Source organism: Lissotriton vulgaris, chromosome 11 (assembly GCF_964263255.1).
Source record: "Lissotriton vulgaris chromosome 11, aLisVul1.2, whole genome shotgun sequence".
Taxonomy (NCBI): domain Eukaryota; kingdom Metazoa; phylum Chordata; class Amphibia; order Caudata; family Salamandridae; genus Lissotriton; species Lissotriton vulgaris.
This window is the reverse complement of record NC_141699.1, coordinates 982,028,585-982,050,703: the sequence shown is the minus strand read 5'-3', so window position 1 is coordinate 982,050,703 and position 22,119 is coordinate 982,028,585. Positions and strand designations below refer to the sequence as shown.

Sequence of the window (22,119 nt, the reverse complement as noted above, 5' to 3'; positions counted from 1 at the left end):
CTTCCTACAAATCTATTATACAGATTTTTAAAATGTTCCTTGTGCTTTGTTTCATGTTTCCTGTCTGCAAGGACTTATTTTACAATAAGAAAAATACCTGCAGGATACATCAGCTGAAATGACACAACATTAGGGGGTCTAACTCGGAACTGATGCAATGCAAATAAAATATGTGACTGTTCAATTGACACTTTTTGAATTTCTATTGAGTGATGCAATAGTTGACATCATATTTGTTTTACATATTTCAAATAATGTATATTTATTTCACATGACCTCACCTAGAACATTGTTTTTTTGCATTCCTGTTGCCAAAACCATACCTCATTCTAAACAGATGGCAGGTGAAAGGATGTAAATAACATTCAATGTAAATATTTCATAAAGTGTATACTTCACCTGAATTCAATCGTATTCTTTTCTTTACGGTCTCATCCTCAGATATGCTACTCGACTTCCGCCTTCTGTTAGCTAAGTCAAAATAACACAGAACTATAATTAAAATCATACAAAAATACACCTATGCATAAGTTTGTTCAACTGGTGCAATCTTACAAAACATTCCTACAGTAGCTGTCTGCACTGTGATGACAAGCTCTGGCCCATCCATTTGTATGACTGGGAGCTGTTGCAAAGATGCTGCCTCCTCTTTCCCAAATCTTGCTAGAAATACGTGAACCTTGTTTCCCTTGCTTGTCAAGCACCTTCATTTAGCAGCTAGCTGAGGTTTCAGATGTCCTACAAGCTCTGTAGGAGAGTAGGGTCTGCTTTCCTATGGTCACCCCACTTTTTGCTTTTTGCTTCACTGGTTTTCGACTTAATGTGGCTGTGTGCCTGCTAATCAGACCCACAGCCCTGCTGTTCTCTCTCTAAATTCACAACCATGTACTTTAGGTACGTCACCAATTGGGATTGGGTCCCCTTGTGAGCCCCTGTACAGAGTACTATAGGTACCCAGGGCATAGGTGCATCCAAGGCCTACCAGGGGCTGCAGCATATCTTTTGCCACCACTGGCTGGCCATCCAAACTGACACAACTGGCTGATCACTCAGCTGGGGCAAGGTCGTGTAAACACCTCTTGCTTAGATATAGTATACCTATGTCTAAACCTATATCTGGACACATATGCACCTATAAGTCACTCCTATGGCAGGCCTTAACAATCCTGGAGGCAGAGTGCTTGGTTTTATGTGAGATGGTGCTCTAGCATGAGCTGAGCCTGTCTACAGCTTTCGAAACCATGTCCTTATAGCTGTTCTAGGATATTGCCATACATACCATATACTCTTAAGTGCATTATGAACCTCACGGTTAAATGCTATCTTTGGTTTGGCTTTATCAAAACATGTCGTGTAAGGTGTCATACACTTTGGAATACTACCCCCTCGCCAGTCCTGGTGACGGGGGTTGCATTCCACCCTTCTAGAGGGAGAAGGCATATTACTTTCCTTAAACGCAGTTAAAACTAACCAGAGCCTCAGCATCACAAAATTGATGCTGCTGCCACAGACACAAGTCTGGCCTCCTGCTGCTGACCGAAACTCCGGCAGGGGAGGCCTGGACAAAAGGTTTCCTGTCACAGGGAGGTGCTAGTACCACCCCAGACAGGAGATAGTGAATTGGGGCAGGGAGGGCTGAATGAAACTAGACACTGCCTGGGGCACACAAGGTGTCCCATGCAGAGCCCAGTTCAAACCGGTGCTGGGGCACTCCAGCCCCAGCTCTAGCGCGAAACTGGACAAAGGGAAAGGGGTGTAATCACCCCCTTCCTGGGTCCTACCCATAGGAGGGACCTAGCAGGTAATCCAGCCCCTTGATTTGGAATAAAGGTAGGAGCTGTGTCCATAGACATTAGATTATCCTGACTGAAACTTTGAAACAGAACTCTGGACCCTTCGACATCCTACTCGACGTAGAAGACTGAAGAATCTCCCTTGTGGTCAAGAAGTGACCACCCTGCACAAGCAGGCACCATCAGCGCTCAAAGGTTTTCTTTGTTGTTGCTTCTGCCGGAGCTCGAACGACAGAGACCGACAAGAACCGGACTTGCAGACATCCAACAGCCCGATCCACAGTCCCAGCAAAGCTGAGACCCGTGGAGGTGACGTGAGACGTGGGACCGGCCATCTTGGAAAGCCAGTGAAGTGCTTTCTGTGCAGCTCCCGAGGCACCCTCGAAGCTGTGCATTGGGGATTGAGAAGCCCCAGCCCCGAGCAGCTTTTGCACCGAAGATCACCTCTCCACACTCACCGAGTGCTGCGTGGGGCCCTTTTGCATTTTCCTGCTCGCCGCGTCTGTCCGGTCACTTGCCCGTTGGCTAGTGGCCTCTGTGACGACGAACCTACGAATTTTCACTGCTGGTCTGGTTGCTCCAGACTGGCCCTTGCTCCCCTGAAAACGAGCAGCCCATCAGACCTTGCCGGTCTAATCCAGAAGCCATCTCCGATTCCTGTGTGGGTTGCATTTGCCAAGGCCTGTTGACTCCGAATCGAGTACAGACACCGCCGACAACTGAGAGCCTTCGTGGAACAGTCCGTGTCCACCTCCTGGCCGTCGTCGATACTTCCTGGTCCACGTGGCAGCGGAGACAAGCTTCATGACATCACCTGATCGCAACCCGACATCGCCTGGTTCCTTCCTGGTCACTGGCTAGTGACCCAGACTCTGTCCCCTCTGCTTTCAGGTACTCTACATCTTCGGTCCACCCTTGGACCCAACCGGACTCTTCTCTCCTGGTCGCCTGCAGCATCTTTTCACAAAGGCTCCATAGAACTCCACTTCGAAACCCAACACACTTTGACACCTATGCACCCGCTTCCTGTGGGTGAGGTAACGAGAGTATTACGGTGCTCCTGTAGAGATTTACATCCTCTTACTAGTGTCATAGTTTAAAGTGGTTAAGTTCTAGTCCAGTCGGAAGACTTCCAAAACTGCAACTTTCTAACTTTTACGCACCATTGACTTCCATTGGTGCACGCGTGTGCCTGTAGACACTGCACCCGCATCCTGTGGGCCTCCCACGTCCTAACTGATGTTAGTCCAGTGTAGCCCCAGTGATTCCCAAGGCCCTAGGCCTTACCATTGTTCGTGACGTGGTTCTTATACCACTATTTTAGTATATGGTTTGAGGGGCCACCAGGGCCTATCCATATTTGTGCAACTTTTGTATGTTATATGAAGATCTTTGTTTAACGTTTGTGCTTTTTCCCTCATAAAGAGTACAGAGGATTATTCTAGTAATAAATACATATATTTTATAACATATAACTTGTGTGGTGTCCTTTCATTTGGTATTAAAAGGATTGCATATGGTAAAACAGCTGGATTCACATGACTTCTTGAGTTTCGCGTAAGACTGCTTTTGTCCATGCTACCACTAGGATAGCTGGTCTATAAGGTTGACTTACAACCAATCACCATAAGGGTCGTTTGGACTGGTGCAAGGTGCTCACTAGAATAGTGAACATCATATACTAGGCCAACTTCTCACAAGCTCTGTCATGTTGGTGTATTAGCTTCAGGAATAAATCTCCTACCATCAACCTGTACATCTGTGTCTCCATCTGGAGCAAGTATCCTGTGGCTTGGAATACATACATAACATAACATTTCTAATGGTACAGTAGGACACTCTATTCTCTACCACCTAAACCCATCACTGCCGATACCCAGGTCTCTTCGTTGTCGCAGGGGCAGAAACCATGTAGGATGTGGTACCAAGCAACCCTGAGAAACTGATCCATAAGAACTTAACAGATACTACACAGTGAGAGATCCCTAGTTACTCAGTGAGTCATTGGATACATACCTGGACCCACGTTAATGTCCACATACTCTTAATGCATCTTTTATACATAACTACATCAGTCAGCGTCAATCAAAGTAACGGGGGGTGTCATCAAGCTGGACGCCTCATAAAGACACTGGGGGGGCGGGGTGGGGCAACATAAAGTTTAAACCAGTTTCAAATATAACATGATTTTACTAAGGTTGAAAGAACAATAATAATCCTAGTATAATTCAAGTGTAGTTAAAAAAAACAAGCACTGGCAAAGCCAACATGTTTGACTCTTGCACACAAGTGCATACAAAAGCAAACATGACTGCTGCAGTACAAAACAATAAAAAAAGATTAAAAAAAGTAAGTTATGAATATGCAATGTATGGATGAGAAAGAATTTGGGGCTGGACTACGATCTTGGCGGACTGGGTTACTCCGTTACATATGTGACGGATATCCAGTCGTCAAATTACAATTCCAATATATCCTACAGAACTTGAAATACGACGGGCGGACAGGATATTTGTCACGTTTATGACAATGTATCCCATCCACTAAGGATATATGACGTTACAACGCATACTTTTACAACGCATACCTTTACAACGCATTTTTTTACAACGCAACATCCATTACAACGCATTCCATTACAACGCATGCCATTACAACGAATTTTTAAAAACTACCTTTACAACGCATTCCATTACAACACATACTACCATTACAACGCATACCATTACAATGCATAACATTACATTGCATGTATGGTAAGTATTGGATAGTGTAGGGCTAAAAATTACTATTCTAACTCCAGGGGGGTGCAACAGTAGGGTAAGTGTTGGATTGTGTAGGGGTAAAAATTACCATTCTAACTCCAGGGGGGTGCAACAGTAGGGTAAGTGTTGGATAGTGTAGGGGTAAAAATTACTATTCTAACTCCAGGGGGGTGCAACAGTAGGGTAAGTGTTGGATAGTGTAGGAGTAAAAATTACTATTCAAACTCCAGGGGGGTGCAACAGTAGGGTAAGTGTTGGATAGTGTAGGGGTAAAAATTACTATTCTAACTCCAGGGGGTGCAACAGTAGGATAAGTGTTGGAAAGTGTAAGGGTACTATGCGTTGTAATGGTATGCGTTGTAATGACATGCGTTGTAGTGGTATGCGTTGTAGTGTCATGCGTTGAAGTGTCATGCGTTGAAATGGTTGCATTGTAATGGCATGCGATGTAATGGATGTTGTGTTGTAAAAGTTTTGTTGTAATGGTAGTGTGTTGTAAAAGTTGTGTTGTAAAGGTTGTTTCCCTCCACTAAGATCGTAATCAGGTCCATAATGTGCAATGATTTTATGTACATTTTAGAAGTAAATTTGTTTCTTATGCACTACAAAAAACGTGGAAAGGTATATACAAACAAAGTGAAAAAGATGAAGCTAAAATGCTCCTGCGGGTAATTCTACTACGCCCCAAGCCAATGGTTAAAGTTACCTGAACTACTACAGAAGCCGGTGATTGAAGGAAGCTTAATCAAACCACCTTAAAATATGTACTTATATATTTGCCATGAATGGCGCAAGTGCCATAAGGCAGCATACCTAATGATAATAGCATTTAGACACCAGGAAAGTCAAATAAAAGGATTGTAGTGATAAGCACCAACAGTGATAACAGTCTTGGATGTCTTTGCTGTGAAAAGATGACAAAAGACTACACCAGCACACACAACACACGCACAGCACATGCAGAAGCAGTGCAGGCTTTCTCCAAGACACAGAAAAGATACAGCTCAGGCAGCAGCAGTAGTACAAGCTTCACTTCAAGGGAGAATCCGGTACATGATGAACAAGTTACTTACCTTCGGTAACGATATATCTGTTAGAAACATTAGTTAGTATTAGATTCCTTACCTTAGAATATCCCCAGGCGTCAGTCTGGATCCGGAAACTTTTGCGTAGCAGTACCCCTGCACGTCGGTAGGCGTCGCTGCAGGCTTCCCCTGCGGCTCCGCGTCCGTCGTTGGCGTCGTGCGCCGTGATGACGTCTCTGGAGTATATAGACGCCGCCTCCGCGCGCTGACGTCAGTTCTTTGCACACAGCTTTTCCGCGCCAGAACACGCAGAGCCATGTGAGGACCAACACTGGTGCCATTTGAAACTAGGGCCCTGAAAGGGATGTCCTTAACCCTAGGTATCAGTTCGCAGAACGGGGAGGATGGGCGGGGCGGTAAGGAATCTAATACTAACTAATGTTTCTTACAGATATATCGTTACCGAAGGTAAGTAACTTGTTCATCTGAAAGAAACACGTTAGTATTAGATTCCTTACCTTAGAATAGATACCCCAGCAATACCAACCCCGGTGGTGGGTCTGCGAACCAATACAATCTACACCAGAAAGTCCTGGAGGACAGAACGGCCAAAGAAGCCATCCCTCCGGACTTGACCGTCCAGGCAGTAGTGCCTTGCAAAAGTGTGCAGCGAGGCCCACGTAGCCGCCTGCATATGTCCTGCAAGGGGACTCCTCGCCCCAGGGCAGTAGTAGCCGCCGTGGCCCAAGTGGAATGGGCCCTCAGCCCAACAGGAGGCTCCTTCCGAGCCAAAGAGTAGTACGCTTTGATGCACAGAACGACCCACCGAGAGATGGTCCGTCTATGTACCGCCCGTCCCTTCTTCGCACCCACGTAGCCAACAAACAGTTGGTCATCCACCCGGAACTGGCGTGTGCGATCCATATAGAATGAAAGCGCACGTTTTGGGTCCAGACGATGGAGCCGTTCTTCATCCTTTGAAGGATGCGGAGGCGGGAAGAAGGAAGGGAGGGTGATGGACTGCCCGATGTGAAAAGCAGAGACAACTTTGGGCAGGAAGAAGGTCTAGTTCTCAGAGCCACCTTGTCTGGATGAATGGACATGAAAGGAGGTTTGACAGAAAGAGCCTGGAGCTCACTCACCCTCCTGGCAGAGGTGATGGCAACCAGGAAGGCCGTCTTTAAAGTCAGGAAACGTAGAGGACAGGAATGAAGGGGCTCAAAGGGAGCACACATCAAGAATGTCAGAACCAGGTTCAAGTCCCACTGAGGCATCACAAACGGAACAGGTGGATACATGTGTGTGATGCCCTTCAAGAATCTTGTTACAATGGGGGATTTGAACAAAGAAGGTTGATCAGGCAGCCTCAGAAAGGCCGAAAGGGCAGAAAGGTGGCCCTTGATAGTGCCCAGAACAGAGCCCTGCTGGGCAAGAGAGAGAAGGAAGAGAAGAATCTCAGAAAGAGGGGCAGAAAGAGGATCCACAGCCTTTGCTGTGCACCATGCCACAAACCTGTTCCACCGACAGGCGTATACTGATTTCGTGGAGGAACGCCTGGCTGCCAGAATCACATCACAGACTTCAGGAGGCAAGTCAAATGGCCTCAACTGCCGCCGCTCAATCTCCACGCATGGAGATGGAGGCTGGACAGGTTCGGGTGGAGGACCGTCCCCTGCTGCTGCAACAGAAGGTCCTCCTGAAGGGGCAGGCGGATCGGGGACCGACTGACATGCTGAGTAGCTCGGGATACCAGTACCTTCGAGCCCAGTCCGGGGCCACAAGGATGACTTGGGCCCGGTCGCGCCTGATCTTCTTCAGCACTCTGGGCAGAAGTGGTATAGGCAGAAAGGCGTATAACAGACCGCAGCTCCACTCGCGCCGAAAGGCGTCGCCGTGCGAGTGCCGTCTTGGAAACTCCAATGCGCCGAACTGATGACATTGCGCGTTCTCTTCTGTGGCGAATAGATCTAACCAAGGCTCTCCCCATTGCCGAAAGAGGCCTTGCGCCACGTCCGAGTTCAGATGCCATTCGTGATCCATCGAGCACCAACGGCTGAGTTCGTCCGCCCTGGCGTTCAGAGAACCTGCCAGGTGTTGAACCGTCAGAGTCACGCCCTGACGTTCCAGCCATTGCCAGAGGCTCAGAGCCTCCTGGCAGAGGGTCCACGACCCCACCCCGCCCTGTTTGTTGCAGTACCACATGGCGGTGGTGTTGTCCGTGAACACCTGCACTACACTTCCGTTGACAAAGGGGAGGAATGCTTTCAGTGCCAAACGAATCGCCCTGAGCGCCAACAAGTTTATATGGAGCCGGGACTCCGCCGGAGACCAGATGCCTCTGATCTCTGCCTCTCCCAGGTGGCCTCCCCAGCCCTGGAGGGACGCGTCCGTCACAACAATGTGCTCCGGTTGGGGAAGGGAGAGGGATCTGCCTCTGACCCAATCGCGGTCCGTAAGCCACCACTGCAGTTGTCTTGCAGTGCCCTCCGAGATCAAGACATGGTCGGACAGATTGCCCTGATGCTGGGCCCACTGAAACTTCAGGTGCCACTGCAGAGCCCGCATCCGCCACCGGGCGTGATGCACCAGAAGGATGCAGGAAGCCATCAGCCCCAGCAGCCGCAGCGTCAACCTGACCGAAACCCGGGACAATGGCTGAAAGATGGGAATCAAAGCCTGTATATCCTGGACTCGCCGTTCCGGAGGATAGACCTGAAACTGCGCCGAGTCGAGAACCGCTCCGATGAAAAGGAGCTTCTGAGAGGGACACAGGTGTGATTTCGGCACATTGATGGAGAATCCCAGCTCGTGCAGGAGGTCTGCCGTCATCTGAAGGTGGTGGACAACTGTCTGGGGCGAGCCCGCCTTCAACAACCAGTCGTCTAGATAGGGGAAGACTGAGACCCCCAATCTGCGCAGATGAGCTGCGACCATCGCCATCACCTTGGTGAACACCCGTGGGGCGCTGGTAAGGCCGAAGGGGAGCACGATAAACTGAAAATGCTCCAGGCCTACCGTGAACCGCAGGTAACGCCGGTGGGCCGGCAGGACGGGGATGTGACAATACGCATCCTGCAAGTCCAACGCTACCATCCAGTCTTGCGGGTCGAGAGCAGCCAAGACCTGAGCTAAAGTCAATATCTTGAACTTCTCCTTCCGGAGGAAGCCGTTGACGTTCCTTAGATCCAAGATAGGACGTAGGCCCCCTTTGTCCTTCTTGGGCACCAGAAAGTAGTGGGAATAGCAACCACGTCCTACTTCTGGCCCAGGAACGCGCTTGATGGCCCCCTTGGCCAAGAGGGCCGTAACTTCCTCCCTCAGAAGTGCCAAGTGGTCCCCCGACACACGGTGGTTCTGCGGTGGCATGGCTGGAGGAGTTGTCTCGAAGGGGAGGGAGTAGCCCCTTCGGACGAGCTGCAGCACCCACCTGTCCGATGTTATTGTGCGCCAGTGGGAGAGGTGATGGCGAACCCTGTCTCCCACCAGTGTCACATGGGCCTGAAAGCACGGACTAGGAGGATTTAGTGGCAGATGCTGCGGGGGGAGGTGTGGCCAGACCTCGCCGCTGTCCCCGACCGCCACCACGGCGGTTTCCACGGCCGCCACCACGTTGATAAGTCTGTTGCGGCGCGTGGCTGGCAGCACGTGTGGGACCGCCCCTTCCTTGGCCACGAAAGGAGCGTAACGAACCCGTTTGCTGGCGCTGGGTCGAGAGACCCAAGGACTTGGCCGTGACCCTGGAGTCCTTGAAGCGCTCCAGCGCGTGGTCCGCTTTGTCGCCAAACAGGCGACTGCCATCAAACGGCATGTCCATCAAGGCATTCTGGACATCAGCCGAGAAGTTGGCGGATCTCAGCCAGGCGTGGCGACGAATCGCCACCGTCGTGAACATCGCTCTGCCCAGCGAGTCGGTCGTATCAAGACCACACCTGATGGAGTATCTTGCTGCGTCTCGGCCTTCAATCATAGCCTTGCCGAGCTTAGCCCGTACCTCCGGGGGGCATTCAGGCAGCAGGTCCGCGACCGTATCCCACAGAGAGTGGGTGTAACGGCCCAAGAGGCACGCAGTGTTGCAAGACCGCAGTCCCAGACTCAGGGACGAGAAGACCTTTTTGCCATACTGGTCGTACCTCTTCGATTCCCTGTCGGGCGGGGCCGACGGGAATGCGGTCTGGGAGGTGGAGGCCTGGATCACCAGACTCTCAGGGGTGGGGTGGGTGGACAGAAACTTGGGGCGTCCGAACACGTATGGTGGCGTCTGGCCACGTTCCTATCAACAGGCGAACCTGAAGCGGGCCTGGACCACGTGCCCAAAAGAACGTCCGTTAAGGCCTCGTGGAACGGCAGCAGTGGCTCCTGTGGGCATGACTGCGTTTTGAGTACCTCAGTGAGGATGTTAGTCCTCACGGCCGCGACGGGGAGCACAAGGTTTAAGGCCTTGGCAGCCCTCATCAACACCACTGAATAGGCAGCCCCCTCCTCCGTAGCCACGGTAGGAGGCGAGACAAAGCCAGGGTTGGGGGAGTCATCCAGACCACTGGCGTCACCCAAGTCACCTGTCCAGTCCATGTCGTACTGACACTCGCGTGTCAGAGGGTCCTCAGACCCCTCCCACCCCTCTCCGTATTCTACATCCTCACCATACTCGGAATCAACAATGTAGACCGGCTCCTCGGGGTTCACAGGCCCCATCGGCGTCGAGCCCGGCGTCGAACGACGCCGGTCCGACTCCGCGTCCGGATTTGGAGAGGGAATGGGGACGGCGCCAGCCGGCGCCGGAGCACCGGCGTCGCGCGGGGGCGGCGCCAGGGGTTGCCCCGATGGAATCGACGCCGGAGAGGCCGGTTGACCAGCCGGCGTCGACCCTGAGGGCCCCTGCGGCGCCGGAGCCGAAGCACCCGACGGCGTCGAGGCAGGGTCACCCGAGCCGCTAGGGCCCCCGGACGGATTCACAGGGCCCGAAGGCGCCATGGAACCCGCCGGAGGAGAAAGAGCCCTCATGGCCACGAGGAACGCCTCTATCTCCTCGGGCGACGCGCCTTGCCCAGGGACCGCAGGGTATGGAGCAGGCCGCGTCAGCGACTCACGCGGAGCCGCGGCCACCCGAACCCCCGGCCGCATCGTGCGAGCGTCGGGGGGAGTCGGGGGTACGATGATGACGCCCCGACTTTTTGTGCTTCCTACCTGAGGAACCAGATGAATGGTGACGACTCCCGGAGCGCCCGTGACGGCTCCGCGACCGCTCCTTCGATCACTCCCTTGACCTCCGGCCGGACCGGGACCGCTCTCGACGCGGGGCCGACACCCGGAGCTCGAGCAGCTTGCGGGACCGCTCCCGCCTAGCTTTATTCGTCAAGGCCCGGCAATCGACGCAGGCGTCCACGCCGTGGTCGGGGCCCAGGCACCGGAGACAGAGTCGGTGATGATCCGTGACTGACATCGTCCGGTCACAGTCGTCACAGTTCTTAAAACCGGGCATCCTACCAGCACCGTAGAAGATTCAAGAGATCAAAAAGATCAAAAAACTTGGTCAAAAGACCGGAGTACTGCTCTTCGGATCTGCGCTAACTGGCGCGGAAAAAAGAAGAACTGACGTCAGCGCGCGGAGGCGGCGTCTATATACTCCAGCGACGTCATCACGGCGCACAACGCCAACGACGGATGCGGAGCCGCAGGGGACGCCTGGAGACGACGCCTACCGACGCGCAGGGGTACTGCTACGCAAAAGTTTCCGGATCCAGACTGACGCCTGGGGATATTCTAAGGTAAGGAATCTAATACTAACGTGTTTCTTTCAGATGTTACAATACACCTCAAAACACCAGCTGACATCACCAAATAATCTTCCCGAATTCCAATTGTTTAGTGATTGTTACAGATGCAGAACTGATTTAAGAGAAGTGTACTTTAACAGGCAGAACAGATAACAACACAGTGACGGTCCACAACATTGCAAGGTTCCCTTAACACACAGAACAGATAACAAATCAGTGAGAAGCAGCTGCAGGGGAACATTCCCTAACACAATGAGTAGACTGCAACACACTGACAGTCAGCAGCAGTGAAGGCTTTCCAACAGAAAGAACAGATAACAAATCAGTGACAATCAGCAGCAGTACAAGCTTTCCTTAACACAGAGAACAGATAACAGCACATTGACAGTCAGCAGCAGTGCAAGCTTCTGTTCATAAAAAGAAGAGATAACAGCAGTGATGGTAATCGTATTGCAAGCTCCCCTTAACACACAGAACAGATAACAACACAGCGACTTAACCCTTTGTGTGCTTGTGACGGAACCGTTCTGTCACGAGCCTCGGGTGCGCTGTGCTGGTGACGGAACAGGTCTGTCACGGCCCGCTCGCCGCGCCTGCGAGGCGCGAATTCCGCGCTTGCGCTGACGTTCTAAAGAGCGGGCAGGGCCGTGACGGAACCGTTCCGTCACAAGCACAGCCCACCCGAGGGCTGTGACGGAGCGGTTCCGTCATTAGTACGGGAGCGCCGCGCGGCCCCGCCTCCCCCTTAGTGCTGCGGCAGACTAGCCGACGCAGCTAAGGGGTTAAAGCAGCAGTGCAAACTTCCCTTAACACACAGAACAGATAACAATAACAAATCAGTGACAAGCAGCTGCAGTGCAAGGTTCCCTTAACACAATGAAGAGACAGAAACACACTGACAGTCAGCAGCAGTGCAAGCTTTTCTTTAACACAGAGAAGAGCAAGGTGACAGTCTGCAGTAGTACAAGCGTACGTTAACAAGCAGAACAGATAAGAGCAGTGACAGTCCGTTGGATTGCAAGCTTCCTTTAACACACAGAATAGATAACAATACAGTGACAGGCAGCAGCAGTGCAAGCTTCCATTAACACATATGGTTTCATTAACAGGCAGAGCAGATGACAACACAGTAACAGTTATCAGCAGTGCACTTTTCCCTTAACAAGCAGAACAGTTAACAGCACAGTGACATGAAGCAGCAGTGAATGCCTTTGTTAACAAGCAGAACAGATAAGAGCAGAAACAGTCCATGTGAATGCAAGCTTCTCTTAACACACAGAACAGATAATAACACAGTTACAGGCAGCAGCAGTGCAAGCTTCCCTTTAACACACAGAAAAGATAATAACACAGTTAAAGGCAGCGCAAGCTACCCTTAACACACAGAACGGATAATAACACAATTACTGGCAGCAGCAGCTCAAGCTTCCCTTAAAACACAGAACAGATAACAACTCAGTGACAGGCAGCAGCACTGCATGCGTCCCTTAACACACAGAACAGATAACAACTCAGTGACAGGCAGCAGCACTGCAAGCGTCCCTTAAAACACAGAACATATAACAACACAGTGACAGGCAGCGGCACTGCAAGCGTCCCTTAACACACAGAACATATAACAACACAGTGACAGGCAGCGGCACTGCAAGCGTTCCTTAACACACAGAACAGATAACAACTCAGTGACAGGCAGCAGCACTGCAAGCGTCCCTTAAAACACAGAACATATAACAACACAGTGACAGGCAGCGGCACTGCAAGCGTCCCTTAACACACAGAACATATAACAACACAGTGACAGGCAGCAGCAGTGCAAGCTTTTCTTAACACACAGAACAGATAGCAATACAGTTACATAAAAGAGCAGTGCAAGCTTCGTTTAATACACATAACAACACAGTGACAGGCAGCAACAGTGCAAGCTTCCCCTAACACACAGAATAGATAACACCACAGTGACATAAAGTAGCAGTGCAAGCTTCCAATAACAGGAAGAACAGATAAAAACACAGTGAAAGGCAGCAGCAGTGCAAGCATCCCCTAACACACAGAACAGATAACGCCACAGTGACATAAAGCAGCAGTGCAAGCATCCCTTAACTCACATGCTTCCATTAACAGGCAGAGCAGATGACAACACAGTAACAGGCATCAGCAGTGCACGTTTCCCTTAACAAGCAGAACAGTTAACAGCACAGTGACATAAAGCAGCAGTGCATGCTTCTGTTAACAGAACAGATAAGAGCAGTGACAGTCCATGTGAATGCAAGCTTCCCTTAACCCACAGAATAGATAATAACAAAGTTACAGGCAGCAGCAGCACAAGCTTCCCTTAACACACAGAACAGATAACACCACAGTGACATAAAGCAACAGTGCAAGCTTCCCCTAAAACACAGAACAGATAGCACCACAGTACAATAAAGCAGTAGTGCAAGCTTCCCCTAGCACACAGAACATATTACAACACATTGACATAAAACAACAGTGCAAGCTTCCCCTAACACACAGAACAGATAACACCAAAGAGACATAAAGTAGAAGTGCAAGCTTCAGTTAACACACAGAACAGATAACAACACAGTGAAAGGCAGCAGCTTTGCAAGCTTTCCTTAACACACAGAACAGATAACAACACAGTGACAGGCAGAAGTAGTGCAAGCTTCCCTTAACACACAGAACAGATACCAATACAGTTACATAAAACAGCAGTGCAAGCTTCCCCTAACACACATAACACCACAGTGACATAAAGTAGCTGTGCATGCTTCCGTTAACAGGCAGAACAGATAACAACACAGTGAAAGGTAGCAGCAGTGCAAGCTTCCCCTAACACACAGAACAGATAGCACCACAGTGGCATAAAGCAGCAGTGCAAATTTCCCCTAACACACAGAACAGATAGCACCACAGTGACATAAAGCAGCAGTGCAAGCTTCCCTTAACACACAGAACAGATAGCACCACAGTGACATAAAGCAGCAGTGCAAGCTTCCCCTAACACACAGAACAGATAGCACCACAGTGACATAACGCATTAGTGCAAGCTTCCCCTAACACACAGAACAGATAGCACCACAGTGACAAAGTAGCAGTGCAAGCTTCCCCTAACACACAGAACAGATAGCACCACAGTGACATAAAGCAGCAGTGCAAGCTTCCCCTAACACACAGAACAGATAGCACCACAGTGACATAAAGCAGCAGTGCAAGCTTCCCCTAACACACAGAACAGATAGCACCACAGTGACATAAAGCAGCAGTGCAAGCTTCCCTTAGCACACAGAACATATTACAGCACATTGACATAAAGCAGCATTGCAAGTTTCCGTTAACCGGCAGAACAGATGACAACAGAGTAACAGGCAGCAGCCGTGCAAGCTTCCGTTAACATGCAGGACAGATAAGAGAATAGTAACAGGCAGCAAGAGTGGAAGCTTCCATTAACAAATCTTAGAAAACTCAAGTCTTAACAAGTTAAAATAAAACCAAAATGCGAATAACAAATACGGGAAAATTATTCCTTTCATCCTCACATTGAAAGACACATTTGCGCAACTTTTTTGCTGGAGCGGGCTAACAAAGGAACGATGTACACGAATGCCATATACTACAAGCATTACTTAATTAACATATATGGTTACTTTTCAACTGCAGTTTAAGAAAGCCTACTTTCAAATCCATCTTCCTGTACATAGCTCCATAAATCACTCACACAGCAGGCCACCACCTTCCCCAGGGACGAAGACAGGAAGAAACTCATCGGGCCAAAACACATGTGTTCAGACAAGCAGACATACATCAAGGAGGCTGCTCTACCTTAAAGAAAATATCCCACTTCTGCAAAGACATGCACAGTCCTATCTAGTTTTGTAATTAGGAACCAGTGCAGAGTTCACATGTGTACAGTGTTGATCATAAGCTAATTGTAAGAGAATGTCAAGCAGAGATGTTCACAGCTTATAATAACAAACACATTGATAGCGTTATTATGTGGACAGCACAGAGCACATGCGGGAGTGTAATGCATTAAAGTGTAAAGTGCAGAACATCTGCGGGTGTAAAGCGCTACGAAAGTGCAGAACCTAGTACGCGCACAGCGCGTTCTATGGAAGTAGAAAAAGAAAGCAAATATGAATGTATAGTTCAATGTAGTGTTGAATGTAAAGCACACTGAGGTGCATAGTGGTGTATAGTAGAGAGTGCATGAATTCCAACACTTGTGTATGGTTGTTGGGACAGGAATGTCCAGTGTAATGGTGTGGTGGGGTAATCAGCCAACTCATATTGGACAGAGGACTAACGTCCCTGTACTGGGTTAGACATATAAAGGAGTGCTGGCAGCATACTGTGTTTGGGGATTCATAGTGCGGCCATGCCTATTTTATCTATGCCAGAGAGAGTGGGGCCTGCAGGCCCTCTTCTGCAAAGTTCAGCATTTATGTGAGTGTCGAGAACCTTACAGTGACATCCTGCATGTTTGTTAAGTGATGTGACTAGTGTGCGTTTAGTACTTGTGCAGTAGTAGGACTCTCTATATGTCCTCTGAATACTGAAGTCAGTAGGTTCCATTTTGGATATGTCTGGTTTAGCATGGCACAAGATGAAGATGGTGACAGATTTGCCAGACACTGCAAGTCTTTTGCCTAGATTCCAGTGGTTGAATAATGGAGATCCAGACACTGAAATAGTGAGGCTGGAGATACCTTTAGACATTCCATGAGGATTGTTTTTCGCAAGGGGCTGCTGATTATTTCTTCTGAACACTGCCACTTGTCTGATGGTAGAGGTGGCAACTCGGGAGGTTTCTTGGTCAAGCCTGACCTTTTGCCTGACCCTGATTATGTCTTAAAAGAGGCTGATGACAGCCAGTGGCAGAAACTTTAGAAACATAATTTTACCCATGTTGTGGGTGCCCCAGTGTTAACTGCTGTTAGAAGAATCACTTTATAAAAAAAACAAAGTGTCAGGTGAGCAGAACGGGAGGGAGACTTGAAAGAGAACACACCAAAACTCAGATCTGAAGTTTGACACATTAGATCCTTATCCTCTGTCTAGAAACTTAGTATACAAGTGGGACCCAAACCATCACATGCATTTTCAGTGCCAAGTCTTTCATGACCAAGGAAGGGGGTGCTCCACAGTGTACTCAGAGAATGCTTTGTAACAAAGGCTGATGAATACTTAACAACCAATCTCCCAGAGGTGAGGTGATATCAGTTCAGTTCAGTTCAACTTTATTTCGGCTAATATAGCCATAAAAGCAGGAAGTACAAAGACAAAAAGAAAACATTTACAGGCAAATATATACAGTGCCCTTTGCCAACAATTAATCACATGAACACGTTACAATTAATATGATGGGGCAAAGTAACAATTGATTCATAGCAAGTAATTTTACAGTACTGCATTAAAATCTAAATAATTCAATAAAAAAGATTATTTCCATAGCTAAAAAGCCAGACTAAAAACCAGAAGTGTGGCTCACTGGTTAGAGCAGGCAGACCCTGAAGCAGAGGTCAGACCCGGGACCAGGGTTCAATTCCCGACGCGGCAGGGTCTTGAGCTCAAATGTCCATGGACTCGATAATTCTCGCTTCGGTGCCTGACCTAATCATGGGTTCACACTCTGCAACTCTGGGCATTAAGCTTGCTTAATCTCCACAACGGCCCCCCGCGGGGGGATGCCTGGCTTTCACCTTGGGGATGCCCTGTAGGGGCTATCTCACAGGGAAAAACCAGGACGGGTTCCCAAGGCAAGCACAGAGATACCCCTTCGGGGGTCGTTTCTGGCGCTATATAAGAAATATAATAATAATAATAATAAAACCTTTAAAACCACACATTTTTACAAAAAGTGAACTCAATGCATTCTCCATTGACTAATGCTGAATGGAGAAAACTACAGACTCCAATATTGTATTACAGCTTGCATCCAAGCCGTTTCCTGATGAGATACACATTAAATAAAAACCTGCTCATGCAAAAAACTACCAGTTGTGAGGTATTAGACTTAATGATATGCTCTGCCTCTTTATACGACCTGACACCCATATTTTTGCAGAGGGATCTAATCCAACGGTGCCTAGGTAACGTATAAGCCGAACAAAAAAACAATAGATGGACATCATCTTCCTTTGCCTTTAGTGAGCAGAGGGTACAGAGACCATCATCATTTTTACCTCCCCATCTACATGTGTAAGCATTAATCTGTAATACCCCATATCTAAATTGCAAGTATAATGTTTTTGCTAATGGAGGTCCTATCTCATCCATAAATGGATAGAATGCAGCGTTATCCTTTATAGTCAGAAATTTCTGAGTCAATATGCCAATAGATGGACAATGGGATAGCTCATCGTTGACATAGGACCAATAAGTAGACTTTAAAAGCTTTTTACACACCAATGTCATATTCTGGGGTTTGTCCCAAAAATGGGGCAGCCCTAACCTGGTACACCAAAGGGCGATATGTTTTAACCACGCGATTTTCTTGTACTCATCAATCTGGATAATTTCTATCAGTCCACTTTTATAGTTACACAACTCCGGGGTTGTCCATAACCTTGCCCAATACAGCAATGGCCTAAGGACTGCTTGGTAATCTGTCCGCTTAAGGTCCAAATCCAAAAATACTGGGACTTGGGGGGGTTCTGGTTGGTAAATTAAGTAACCTACGTAAAAAATGGTTTTCTTCCCGTTCAAAGTTGCGTTTGCAGCAGTGCCCCCAAACCTCAGCACCATAAAGTGCGGCTGATTGGGCCTTTGCCTTAAATACTTCTAGTGCCGGCGTAATAGCTTTAGAATAACTAGCTCCATGCACTTTTAGGATGGGCATCGAATTTTGTTTAAAAGACAACCTACTTTTTACTAGATGTCCCTTCCATGAAAGGTTACTATCCAACATGATACCTAGATAGTTGAAACTCCCCACATATTCCAATTTTTGATTATTTAAAGCCAAATTCTTCCTAAAGGACTTTTGCAGGTTTATGGACATATATTTTGTTTTAGATGAGTTTATTTCCAACCCCTTCTTTACGCAGTAACCATGAAATGAGTTCACCAGAATTTGAAGACCCTTCGGAGTCTGTGAGATGAGGATTGTATCGTCGGCAAAGAGTAATGCCGTAATTGCCTCATCTCCTAGCTTCGGGGAGTCATGGTCGCAATCCCTTAAATAAGTAGGTATATCATTAACATATAATGAAAAGAGCGTGGGCGCCAGCACACAGCCTTGACGCACACCACGGCTCACAGGTATGGGCTTTGAAAGTTCACCTCCCTTTCCCCATCTAACTTTAGCATAATTCCCTGTGTGTAATCGGATAAGTTCTTTAAGTTCTCCCAGAGGTGAGGTGATATCACATGAAGACTAGTGCTTCTGATGGAAGAGCTTATGGTTTTCTCAGTCCCTACAACCCTGAATGTCTGCATGCAGATAGAGGAAAGGGTCTGCTTGGCTCAGCAGGAGGAGAGACTGTCAAAAAGGAGAATCCCAATGTGTTTCCTGACAGAGGGATACCCAGTGAAAGCTGACTGCCTTAGAAAAGGGCAAGGAGAAATCTGACCTGTAGAGAGTCTCCTGGACTCTCAGAAGGTTCCTAGTAGGAATCATAAAAATCCTAAATGAATGGGCAGGTTCAGTCGGAGCTGCAATAGCAATGGTGATTGTGTCGGCACTGTCAGCTGGCAACTGTCACTGTGACTGTGTCGTTGAGGGCCAGGCTGCAACTGCCTATGTAAATGTATCAGCTTGGTCAAAGGTACAACGGCCAGGGTAATCGCATCAGCCCACTTGGAGCATGTACCACTTACTTTATTCCTAAGCATCGACCAAGAGCATCCGTCCCACCAGCCATATGGGGCTTTAGCAGCCGGAACTGTACCTACGCATAAGCACCAGTGCAGCTGAACGACTCTGGACTGAACCTAAGCAGCAGCGAGACAAGAGGTGCAGGCTGACCCCAGCCTCCTTGACGGCTTCAGATGATTCCATCCAATGACAGTAGGATTATGGCTGCAAGGAGAGGACTTAGCTTGTGGATCCTTGCTAGTCAAGGACAAGAGACTCCGAGACTAACTTTCTATCCACTACACACTAGGAGTTAAGAACATGCGAAATGCATGTACTGATTTTACATTTGACTTGTGGTGCACTAGAATCTGCCACTGGGTCATGTTTCTTTCATAACTGAATAGGGGTGGAGAGGGAGGGCAGGTGCATCATTGGTCACATGGGTGGAAAATAGCACAATGGGATCAGCTTCTGTAACGTCACAAGGGAGAATCACAACCAGGATCACAGCCTTGCAGATTGAATAGAATTGTGGAGTATTTAGTACTGTTGTGAGACTAAACAGTATTTTATTTTTCTTAAAAGATAAGCACAGGGGTGGACATTGAAGTTACTGTTTATGTTGTTTGATTGTTGAGTCTTAAACTTGTGCCCCACCTTACCTCCTTGAATAGCTATGTCCCCTTTCTGTCTCTACCCTAAGAGTCAATTGAAGAAGGGGGTTGCACTTGTCCTAGTTTGCAGAGCGATAGTAGGGTGGACTCCAGGACACCACTGTCTAACTACCTCAACCATAGTGGTTGGATGCTGTGTCTACCCAGTGTCCCCACAATGGAGTTTTAACAGATGCTCCAATGTATAAAAGCAGAGGTGTGGAATTTTGTGAAACATGTACTTGTCAAGGGATGGGATGCTTTAAAATTCTACTTGCCCAATAAAAAATCCACTTGATCGTTTTGGTATCATGCAGAGAAGTGACAATTTATGGTGATATTCTTATTATAGAAGTGCTCGGATAATAGCATCTCTGAATATATCATGATTTGGTTTACAGCAAGGCTTCTGTTTTGCCACACTTCCACAAATCTACATCCAGGGGGCGGAAATTAGAGATAGTCACAGGATTAGAATTCCCTGTGTGTCTGTGCACAACCATAAACATATGTTTAGGGTACACGCCAACTCCTCTCCAATCTCTTCCGATACTGGAAAAGGTTGGAAATATACTCCTGACAATGGCAAGCGTTATACCTTTCCAGGGTGTTAAAAAGGAGTGTTGGGAAAATGAATTCTATAAGAATGGCTGTAGAAGCTCAGTTGAGTACGCTTAAACATGTAAGTCTGTGGGTGTGCACAGATTCACCGTTGACTACCGCTTCCCGCCTACTTTCTGTCCATGTATGCAGATTTGTGAAAACATAACAGAATCAGAGCCTTGCTAAAATAGATAATATATGAGACCTTGCAAAACCAGAGAGACTATTTTAGCAACCCTATATAATGAGAACACTTCTGCATGGTACCAAAAGGGACAAGGGTATTTTTCACAGGACAATTAGATTTCTGTGGCATCCTGGCCCTTGGATGACAAGTATGCCTTACACATTTTCACACCCCTGGGTCGTCAGGTTGAGTATGTGGGTAGAGAGGGGTCTTCTGACTGATCTGTGAATGAACCTTGCAGTTGTAAGTGGGAGTGTGGTGATGCTAGGCATGTATTTCAACCTCCCTCCCTCCATTCTCCTTTTCTTTCACACTTTCCCTTCGGTTCGACTCAGATATGTTTTTTCAGACCCGAGCTGGGTATCTCCCTAACTCATATGAACTCAATCAGATTAGTGAGCTCCTAACTATATAGATCACATCCAACATCAGAGAAAACTGTAACCATTCATATAGCCTTGTGTGTTTCAGTGCACAAAACACTAGCAGGAATGAATTAATGTGCGTTTATACATTAGTTAACTGCTGAGACATTTAGCTACAACATAAACGCCTCATATATATTTGAATCATCTAGTTGTACTAGCTAGATCTGGACAACTTTATTAGTAGTGTAGTTCCTTCTTCCTTCTGAGAATTGAAAAGGCACCTTCTGTTTATATTTTCCTAATCGTCAAGCTAATTTGAATATGTAAAGAAAGTGCACATGAAGACACTCCGCCTGTGAAAAATACAAATTAGGAGAAACATCACCCTGCCTTTTTATGGACAGTCATCATGATCTCTTTCAATAAAAAATGTTTTTTTTCCAATTTCATTTAGGCTGATACAAGAGACATATGGAGCTAATATCTTTTTTTGAGTATGAATTAAGGCACATTCAGAATAATCTATCCAAATGTAGGCAATGCAATGTAATTTAATTAATGTTGTTCATTCAGAATAAAAAGAGCCTGGAAAATTACAGGTATCATTAAGCATCATCTAAAAGAAGAGCCTCAAATGTTCCTTATTTAGCTTTTCTAAATAAGACATTGTTTACATTTTGTAAAATTGAAAACAAACATCTATTTGGAGGATTATTTATAGGTCCTTGTTTAGTCTTGGGCTGAGAAAAAGCTGTTGGTATATTTTCGATGAGATTCATGTATCAGTTTAAAAACAGACAGTATGTTCTACAGGTCTTTAAATTCTGTGCTGTTTCAAACATGTATGATGTAGGTAGAGGGTACTCCTTTACATGTGACCGGATCTCAAGTCACCATCTGAAACACTCAAGGGTGATACTTGGCCTGGGAATCTCACTAACAAGCACATGATTCATCACCTGAAAGAGGTGGAAAATCCCAGTTGGCATCACATCCAAGCCTCAGTGTTAGCTTCAGGAAAGGCATCATTAGGCATCTTTTCTAGGTGGTGGGAACTCTTTAATTCTACAGACAACCTCTGGGGAAAAGGGTGCCAGGATTTGGGCTACATCAAAAGGCAAAAGGGGAATTGAGGCAGGGGGTTCTCCATCAC

The 22,119-nt window shown here is 47.6% G+C and overlaps 1 protein-coding gene across 2 annotated transcripts in view; it reads right to left on the bottom strand.

Annotated features, from left to right (window-relative positions):
* The window catches only part of LOC147683812 (NACHT, LRR and PYD domains-containing protein 1b allele 5-like), a 213,968-nt gene that overhangs the window by 20,979 nt on the left and 170,870 nt on the right, over positions 1-22,119 (bottom strand). For both annotated transcript variants that reach the window (XM_086944210.1, XM_086944209.1), the window contains one exon: positions 400-471. In XM_086944210.1, coding sequence (XP_086800336.1) covers positions 400-471 — 72 coding nt within the window. The remainder of the gene's footprint in view (positions 1-399; positions 472-22,119) is intronic.